This window comes from Lactuca saligna, chromosome 9 (genome assembly GCF_052625555.1).
Source record: "Lactuca saligna cultivar CGN05327 chromosome 9, ASM5262555v1, whole genome shotgun sequence".
NCBI lineage: Eukaryota > Viridiplantae > Streptophyta > Magnoliopsida > Asterales > Asteraceae > Lactuca > Lactuca saligna.
The window spans coordinates 64,473,599-64,484,069 of NC_136425.1; the positions used below are offsets into that span (position 1 = coordinate 64,473,599).

At 37.5% G+C, this 10,471-nt stretch overlaps 1 protein-coding gene across 1 annotated transcript; it reads right to left on the reverse strand.

The window, feature by feature from the left end:
* Positions 1 to 7,401: 7,401 nt before the first annotated feature.
* LOC145015819 (uncharacterized) lies at positions 7,402 to 9,980 on the reverse strand. The gene is made up of 8 exons (XM_078974297.1): positions 8,969 to 9,980; positions 8,797 to 8,873; positions 8,559 to 8,727; positions 8,374 to 8,462; positions 8,146 to 8,310; positions 7,986 to 8,063; positions 7,796 to 7,899; positions 7,402 to 7,708 (listed from the first exon to the last, which is right to left on the reverse strand). The coding sequence occupies exons 1-8, from the start codon at positions 9,579 to 9,581 to the stop codon at positions 7,603 to 7,605; spliced, it is 1,401 nt and encodes a 466-aa protein (XP_078830423.1). The 5' UTR covers positions 9,582 to 9,980; the 3' UTR covers positions 7,402 to 7,602.
* Between the last annotated feature and the right edge of the window lie 491 nt (positions 9,981 to 10,471).

A 10,471-nucleotide genomic window follows, 5' to 3' on the forward strand; every position in this document is an offset into this window, starting at 1 on the left:
AACATATATATTTATTTCACATATTCGTCTTCACAAACCAAAAATGCATTGTTATATACATAAACTTTCCACAACAACGTGTAGGGTGTGCATCCCCTAGTTATAGACGTAACAAAATCGCCTATTCGTGTGAATCACACTAATTTGCGTTCCTTTATTTCCTCACATATTAATTTGTTTGTGTGCGCGCCAATTTTAATGATAACAATTGATATTAAAGTTATGATCACAGAAGGAAAAGTGGAGATTGACATGTTTGACAAGTTTGACAGCTAGAAGTATGGATTTTGGAAGATGCTTACGGCTTATTAAGGATTATAAAACCTTAATTGATTAAGGTTAATCTTTTTTTCATTTTTCGTTGAATAACAGAGTACAAGATATATATATATATATATATATATATATATATATATATATATATATATATATATATATATATATATATATATATATATATATATATATATATATATATATATATATATATATATATATATATATATAGGAAACATATTACGAAACTAACCCCTTAACTATAAACTATTGTTAAACATTGGTTTAATATGCCCCCACAAGCTAAGGGCGGGACACGATCTGGAGCTTGGACCGAAGAAATTGAAACTTGGGTGTTGATAGTGGCTTGGTGAAGACATCGGCCACTTGATCATTAGTGGAAATAAACCGAACCCGTAGCTCACCTTTAGAGACCTTTTCCCTAACAAAGTGAAAATCGATTTCAATGTGTTTTGTGCGAGCGTGAAACACTGGATTGGCAGAGAGGTAGGTAGCGCCAAGATTATCACACCAAAGTGTTGAAGATGCATGAGTACTAACACCCAGTTCTCTGAGCAGAGCCTGAAGCCAAGTAAGTTCAACCGCAATGTCGGCCATGGCTTTATATTCCGCCTCGGTGGAGGAGCGGGAGACCGTTCGTTGTTTTCGTGAACACCAGGAAATGAGATTTGTGCCAAGAAATATAGCAAAGCCTCCTGTTGATCTCCGATCATCCGGACACCCGGCCCAATCAGCGTTGGAGAAGGCATTAATTGTAGAGTCGGAAAAGGCATGAAGGGCCAATGTGGAATTGCGTCGAATAAGAAGTCCAAGAGAGTTCGTGCCTCGAAGATACCGAAGAATACGTTTGACTGCTGACCAATGATGATCTGTCGGTGCATGCATAAATTGGCAAACTTTGTTGACAGCATAAGCAATGTCTGGGCGAGAAAGGGTAGCATATTGCAGGGCACCAACAATTTAACGGTACTTCGTTGGATCGTCAAACGGTGTACCAGATTCGCGGGTGAGTTGCGTTGTCGATGACATAGGGGAAGGCGCTGGTTTGGCATCGGAGAGACCCGCCCGACGCAATAAGTCAAGAACGTATTGTTGTTGGGACAAGATAATGTCTGATCCGCTCGAGATAACTTCAATCCCAAGAAAATGATGTAAGCCACCCAAATCTTTTAAGGCGAATTCAGATCCAAGAGTAGAGACTAGGCGATCGAGTTGGGATGCATTGTTCCTTGTCACAATAATATCATCAACGTAGACGAGGACGTAAAGAACAATAGAACTCCGAGAGTAGATGAACAATGATGAGTCAGTCTTAGAGCCGGTAAAGCCATGATTAACCAGAGCGCTAGAGAGCCGGTGAAACCAAGCACGGGGAGCCTGTTTTAAACCATAGATAGATCGCTTGAGCTGACACACATGATGTGGATGAGCAGGATCAACAAATCCCGATGGTTGAGACATGTAGATAGTCTCATTAAGATGCCCATGGAGAAAGGCATTTTGAACATCGAGCTGACGGAGTGACCACCCTTGAGAGATAGCAAGTGAGAGAACCGCCCGAATTGTGGTAGATTTGATGACGGGACTGAAAATTTCTTCAAAGTCAATACCTGGTTGTTGATGGAATCCTTTGGCAACTAAGCGAGCTTTATAACGTTCGATGGTTCCGTCCGCCTTTCGCTTAATTTTGTACACCCATTTGCACCCAACAATGTTATAATTGTCTGAAAAAGGGACAAGATTCCAAGTGTCATTCCGAACCAGTGCAGAGTACTCCTCAGCCATAGCCCTGCGCCACTCAACAAATTTGTTAGCAACAGCAAAAGAGGAAGGCTTTGTTTCCGCTGATGTAGACCGAGTGACATGGGATGTAGAAGGATCAAAAGGAACACGAGGTTTGGGATTTGGTCGGAGAGACATGGAATGAGTGCGAGTGACAGGAGGGGGGACGGACTCGGCGGAGTAGCTTCTGGTATGGAACTTGTGCTCGGATGAGTAGCTATCTCAATAGCAGGAGTAGTGGATGGAGGCAGGGTAGTTGTGGACTCACCGAGGGAAATAGGAGAGTCGTCATCAGATGTAGGAATTTCTGGAAATGGAAAAGCTGTGTGGGGTTCGGGAGGTAAAGGATTCTCAACTGGTTGGGTCATAGATGATGGGGGATCAAGTTTACAGTAGAATGGTGTCGGCATGGAATTAGGTAAAAATGGGAAGACAAGCTCATTAAATCGAACATGATGGACTACATAAATACGATTGGTTTGAATGTCAAGACACCGATAGCCATGATGAGTCAGGCTATAACCTAAGAAGACACACGGGGTAGAGCGAAATTCAAGTTTATAAGAATTGTATGGACGAAGATACGGAAAGCATTGACATCCAAAAACCTTAAGAAATAAGTAATCTGGTTGTTTGTGAAAAATATGCTCATATGGAGAAATTGATTGAGAGACACGAGATGGCATCCGATTAATCAGAAAGGTGGCAGTGTCAAAGGCATAATGCCAAAAGTGATGGGGAACATTTCCTTGAGCTAAAAGAGAGAGCCCGGTTTCAACAATATGTCGATTTCGACGTTCGACAAAGCCATTTTGTTCATGAGTATGAGGGCATGAGCCGCGGTGAACAATGCCCATGGTAGAACAAAAAGTGTTGAGATCTCTGTATTCACCCCCCCCCCCCCCCCCCAATCAGTTTGAATAGTTTTAAGTTTTGTATTGAATTGACGTTCAACCATTGTAACAAACTGTTTAAATAATTCAAAAATGTCAGATTTACGAGACATAGGATAAAGCCACATAAAGCGAGAATAATCATCCACAAATAGAACAAAGTAGCGATGACCACTAGATGACAAACACGGGGCAAGCCCCCAAACATCACTATAAATCAAGTCCAAAACTCTTGTACTTTTAAAAGAAGAAATAGGTAAAGACAACTTGGAAGCCTTGCCCAATTAATAAGCCGAACACATATTATGTAAAGTTTTATTAGAAACAGGAAGCGAAAAAAGATTCAATATCGATTGTAGTAATCGTGGATGAGGATGGCCCAGGCGTTGATGCCAAACATCAGTTGAGGCACGCTCAGCAGAGAAGACAACATGTTTGATAGAATGGAGTTAAGGAATGGTAAGAGAGTAGAGACCATTATGGCTCGGGCCTGTGAGAAGAACAGTGCGCGTATTCTGATCATTCACAACAAAGAAACGGGAGTGAAATTCAAAAAAGACATCATTATCAGTGCAAAATTTTTGTACAGAAAGAAGATTTTTAGAAATGGATGGAACATGTAAAATATCTGAGAGTCGAAAAGTTTTGTGAGGTGTGTGAATATCAGAGGATCCAACGTGTAAAATAGGAAGACCTTTACCGTTGCCAACATGAAGAGCGTCAGGACCATGATATGCTTCGGAGAAGTCCATACCAGAAAGATCGGCCGTCACATGACTGTTTGCTCTCGTGTTTGGATACCAATTTGGAGTACTAGATGAAGATGCTTGTGACCGGTTTGTGCTAAAGTGAGCAGTCGGCCGAATATTAACATTCCCCTTGTGATTAGGGCATTGTGCTGGAATAAGTTGAATCCCGCATTGCTGACAATGGCCATAAACGGTGTTCTGGGTGGATGCCCAACTAAAATCAGGACCACGTGATCTGCCTCCACGAGTATTACGATTGTTGTTTCTTCCACGACCGCCACGATTGCCACTACGATACCCACTGGAAGATGGCCGTCGATTACCAAAGAAGGCTTGGGGTGTTACATTTGTCGGAATGAGACTTAAGCCAAGAGCTTGGGCTTGAGCTGCAAGTTGCATGTAATTTGGTGAGTTGTTCACACTTTGGCTTGAAGTTCGGCTAGAACCTGTAGATTGACCGACTTGCACATTATATGCCTGGGATATATTTGGTGTTCCTGTTTTGGATCGGCCATGAACAAACTCATGGTCTGCAAGAAGAGCTTGGAGATCATCAACATATATTTCAGTCCCGCGAGCTGTGAGTGTGATAACAAGGCTGTTGAACTCATTGCGACTGGATAAACCTGCAAGAATGGTTAGAACTAAATCTTTTGGACGAACGGGCTTGCCAATTGAGGCAAGAGAGTCGGCATATCCCTTTGCACGTTGAAGATAGGCAGTGACAGATTCATCAGTGCCAATTTCCAATTTCAGAAGATTAGTTTTGAGAGTAAGTTCTCGGGAAAGGGATGTCGGCTCAAAGGCACGTTGCAAAGCTTCCCAAATCTCATGGGATGTTTGTTTCCCATAAAAAAACACCATACGCTTCTTCAAAGATTGAAGAGAGTAGTAGCATCTTTACATGATCATCATTTGCTTTCCAAGTCGCATAAGCCGGATTTTCCACTGTCTTGTTTTCTGTTGTTATCTGCAAGGGAGGACACGGAATTGATCCATTAAGATACCCTGATAGTTTGTTTGCTGAGAAGAAGGGTTCCACCATAGTTTTCCAAAATTGGTAATCCTCTTTTGAGAAGAAAGGCCCAACGATGGGCTGATTGAGCAGATTTTTCTGCTACAGTAAATGACATCATGCTAATTGAGAGATAAAAGACAGACTTGGTTTTGATTGTAGACTACCGGACGGAGTTAGATTACCGGAATTTCAAGCTGTGTCAAAACTTAGGGTTAGGGTCGGCTAGCTGGGCTCTGATACCATATAAAACCTTAATTGATTAAGGTTAATCTTTTTTTCATTTTTCGTTGAATAACAGAGTACAAGATATATATATATAGGAAACATATTACGAAGCTAACCCCTGTTTATAAACTATTGTTAAACATTGGTTTAATAAGGATTAAACATTTAAATGTACAAGAAAAAGCTCCATGAACCACTATCAAATTACAAATGGGAAATCAAATATCTTCCTATCTTTTGTTAATATTCATCTTCTTACTTATTAGATCAAGGCAAAGTATCAAAATCAAGAGAACTGATTAAGAGAGTGAATTAATGGATTTCAAATATCATTATTAAGAAACAAAAAGTAGGGGATTATTTTTTTCATTACAAAAATGAAAATATGAATTAACAAGATAGAGATATGTTAGATTGACTTAGGTGCTGTTTGTTTTTTTGAAGCCAAAATGTCTGCAGTCTGCGGACCACATCTGCAAGCCTCTGCGGCAGAAGAGGTGGACCAAATGTCTGCAGTCTGCAATAAGAAGACTGTTTGTTTTTAACGTCTGCAGCTATTGAAATAAATTAATTTTTCAAACTTAATTTCATGTCATAACGATTAAAAATGCATTTTCAGCAAAAAGAGAAAGAAAAAAAAACAAATGGTCTTTTTTTTTTTTTTGGTTAAAATGAGGTCTGAAGACCTTTGAAGACAGTGGCTCATGTCTGCGCCAGGAAGATCTCGCGCAGACGTTTTTTGGTCTGCGCACTTCCAAAAAACAAACACTCTGCAAAGGCATATGTCTGCGCGTTGTCTGCACGGCGCAGACAAAAGTGGTTGCGCAACTCTTCACAAAAAAACAAACAGCCCCTTAGTGTAGACAAGTTGATATTAGCAAGGAATATGTTTGGACCCATAAAAGTATTATCCATGTACATATACCAATATATATATATATATATATATATATATATATATATATATATATATATATATATATATATATATATATATATATATATGGGTAAAGTGAATATACCTAACAACCTTATATAAACTTAGGTACCTAACATCATCAAACTACGTCGTTTTGCATTAAATTTTCATTGCAATCATCCAAGGTTCTTAAACTTCATCCCTACACTTGATTTACTTCAAAAAAATTTGGAAATTCATCATTATATTTCTCCTACATCATTTCATTTGTAGCGGTAGGATATGAAGCCTATAGGTGGTATTCGATAGAAAGACGTGATGTAAAAGAAAGATATTGTTGAAAGTCTAAAGATTTTGGAAATAATCAAGTTATGGGGTTGAAGTTTAAGAACCTTAGGCAATTACAATGTAAATGATATAGGAGAAATATTTTGTACCATTCCTATAGTTGTAAGAATGTATGTATATACTACTGGTTAGATGTAAGAATGTATGTATGTTACAAACAAATAAATGAATTTAATTCGATTATATCTAGGTTAGCCTCATGGATATTACATTTGATGATGAAGTACAAACAATGTCATTAAAACCTTTGGCATTAAAAATTTGATTAAAATCTCATTAAATTTGATGATAAAGTGTATAACAATATTATTGAAATCTATGTAATAGAATCTTTATCATTATTTGTGTTTGCCACCCGGCCCTTGTTCCATCTAGGCATGCAAAAACCGGTTTTTTTTATGAACCGGACCGGTTCAGAAAACGGTTCGATTCAAGTCCAAGTAGTCAAAACCGGTTCACACCAAAACCGGTTCGGTTCCAAACCGGTTCACACCAAAAAATATCCGAACATATGTAAACCGGTTCGGTTTATTAGAAACCGGTTCAACGAAAACCGGTTCAAAAAACTGGTTCAGAAAATCGGTAAAAAACTGGTTCAAAATCGGTTCGACGCAAATAAGGTTTTATAATTTTTTTTTTTTTTTTTTGGGCTAATAAGTGGAAAATAGGAATGGTTCAAAACCGGTTCGATGCAAAAAACCGGATCAAAATCGAATCATAATCGGATCAAAAAACCGGTTCGAAACCAGATCACATGGTCAAAATGGCGAATTGGTTCGGTCCGGAGGTTCGGTTCTTCGGGGGTTCGGTTCATGCCTGAACCGGTTCGGAGGTAAACCGGTTTCCGGTTCACTGACCGGTTCGGTTTGTGAACCGGTTTTTTTGGTCACCTCTAGTTCCATCTTTACTTTCAACTTATATTTTATAGTATTTGGTCCATATATTATTGCTAGTATATGCTTCCATTCCATTATTTGTGTATTCATAGATAGCTAATTATTTTACCTTTACCCATTAACCAACCACTCTTTTTTTTTTCTTCATTGTGGGCATGATATGCTTAATATGCAAGAAATCATACTAGAAAAACTCGTATTTCTTTTTCTTATTGTTGTATAATACCTAATCACCTATTGTACTTATGAAACACAAACAAAAGGTATTCCAAGATACAAAACAAAATAAAATATTAACAAAATGCAAGTAAAAGGGCATTAAAGAATCCCCTTGCATATTATCCCATCACAACATATATATTTTTCAGTAAATAACATTAAAACCCTCATCTGTACAACTTTAAACGAAAAAAATCCCCAAAAGAATCACCAAGAAACCCATTTCATGATCATTTTGTATGTTGATGAACAACAATTAAAACAATCTAAAGAAAAGACTCGTTGATCCATCACCAAATGATCGTATATCAGCTGGTCTTACTAAAGCTCTGCATAAAGGACACGTCCTCTCTCTTTCAAACCTACATACATCACACCTCATCAACATCTATGTATGTATGTATGCATGTATGTATGTATGTATGTATATATAAAAAGGTATATCTAACCATTCTGAGACACAATCTTCACAGAAAATATGGTTACAACACAGCAATATTGGAGCTTGCATTTTTTCTTGGCAAATAGCACACATGTCTCCAGCCTCACTTACCTAGTAAGAAACCTTAAAAATATCAAAACAAAAAACATATTTTTCTATTTTTAATTTAATAAATGAATGATTTTGTAAAGTGACACCTGTTCTGATGTTGCATATGATCCATAATGCATTTCTTTTCGTGATAAAGCCTTCATTGCAGCATAGAAGGAACCAACCTACAGGGGCAAAACAGGAAATACATTAATAATACCCATTTTCACTAAAAGACAGATGATTGATAATTATTGACAATAATACCTTCTCCACTATTGATGTAAGCTTAAAAGTCAAATATAGCCCTGTGATCAAAGAAGAAAACAAGCTCCCGTATTCTTTGTTTAAAAAGAATCTGTACCAAACTGGAGCAGGTAAAAAAGCACGGTATAACAGAAGGGCATATTCGACCAAAGTCAACATTTGACCCTAAAATACCAAAAATGCCATTAGAAAGTTTTAAAAACTTGAATTGAAGTTGTATTAAGTTACCTGTCTACGAAAATTATGACCCCTGCCATTTTTATAGTACATAAGGAGTACTAATTTTAAAGTCATTGCTGCTTGTCGCACCATTGTATCTAAAGGGAATAAATTTTCATAAAGAATCATTAGATGCTCATTTTACACATCATAAAATCTTTATTAAAGATGCAATAATGGAATGAATTTCATACCATTTACGATTATTATGAAAATGGCATGCCAGAATGGTGGGATTGATTTTGGGGGAACCATTAACAATGGGGAACTAAGATCATCGTTTTGATACCACCAGTATACTCCAATTACATGAAGCGTAAAGATTATACCATAACCTATGAGAACAGAAAGTTTTCTCTCCCCCTGTAAAATTCAGCGATTATTAAGCTTAATGGGTGTTTTGTGATCGTTTAGTGTTAGTGGTATTCATACCTTTAAAGCTGTTTGCTTTCGAAGAATGTCGTTTGACTTGTACATGAAAGCAGTTACATAGATTGTTACAAAGAAACCTAAAATCAATTATGAATGAGTAATCAGGAATGGTATTTGGAGAAGAAGAGATAATCAAAGTAGAAAGTATATGGTTAGTTTCAGCTTTGAGTACCTTGCAAGTGTTGGCGAATGAACACGACAATTAAGAGTAAGGAGAACGGAAGAATCTGCTCAATCCACCTCGAAACTTGCTGCAAGTCATACCTTTGTTGATTTGATGAATCACTGTTATTATTACTCCCATTAGCTCCACTCCTGACATCCACATCACTAGAATCGGCCATCTCCCTCTCTCTACCACCACCATCTCCGCCTATGACAGCGGATTCTCCACCGTCGTCGCCATGTCCCTCTTCTTGCTCTCCGTCACCCATTATCCGAATTGAAACCTCCCCTTCATTATTACTACCATCGCTACTAGAAGCCGTACCGGAATCACTCGAACTATGATTATGATGGTGTGGAATCAAGCTCTCGGATTCATGATTATCGTTGCTTGACCTAGGTCGTAGAAAACCCGAATATTCAAATAAAGTAGTTACAGGAGCTTGTAAGAAGCGGACTATAGGAAACGCAGAAGACGACGTCGACCTTCGGGAAGACCTGATGCTACCAGCGGCGCCCCTAGTCGCCGGAGATGAAGGATTTGACGAGACTGAATTTGAATTGTTACCAGTATAGCTATCAGAATTCGTCGTGGCAACACCAACACCCACTGTTTCCATCAATCGTGTATAAAAGTAAAACCCTAATCGTCAAATTTAATATTTTCTTCCTTCACACGTTCAACGATCTTAGAGCTACAAATTCCTCAAATTGATCGAAATACTGAAGAAATTTACACCGAAAAGGACATGATTGCGATGATATATGGAAAAAATAAAAAGTCAAAGGTTTGAATAATGACGAATTGTTTGATGATTATTAGGAGAAGGGAGAAGTTTAGGGTTCTTTGTTGCGATTTGAGATTAAGAAGTGGAATTAAATTACAGATATTGAAAAGGATGGTCGATCAATGGGATTGAAATAGTGAAGCGGGCAGAGGAGACCGTGTATGAAAGACGAGACGGCAAGAGAAAAAAGCATCTTGAACATATACGGCGACAGCCACGGAACAACCTATCTTTTGACATTCTTCTTTTTTTTAACCAATACTTATAAAAACATTAATAAATATACACTTTTTAATTTATATTTTAGAACTTTAGTTATTTAATAAGAGTAATCGCCCATAAATATTTCTATTAACATACACTTCATAACTTAATTTCGTATTTTGGTTTCTGGACTTCAGTTGTAAGACAAAGTTAGTAAACAAATTCAAATTTTGATTGGTAAAGTTAAAGCCAAATTTGTGATTATTTATCTTAAAATTTTCTTATCAAAATGATGAATTGATTATGTTTGATTGTAAATTTAAGTGAAAATCTTTTGGAGAATTATGTGTCTCCTGAAAACCCAATGCGGGTTTGGCTTAAAAATTCTAACTATCCGGATAATTATGTGTATGGTCTATTATATCGGATGAACCTTACTAATAATGATTTTTTTTGGTCAAATGGATATTCTCTTACAAACTCATCGATTGTAACTTATGGGATGTCCTAATTAAGAG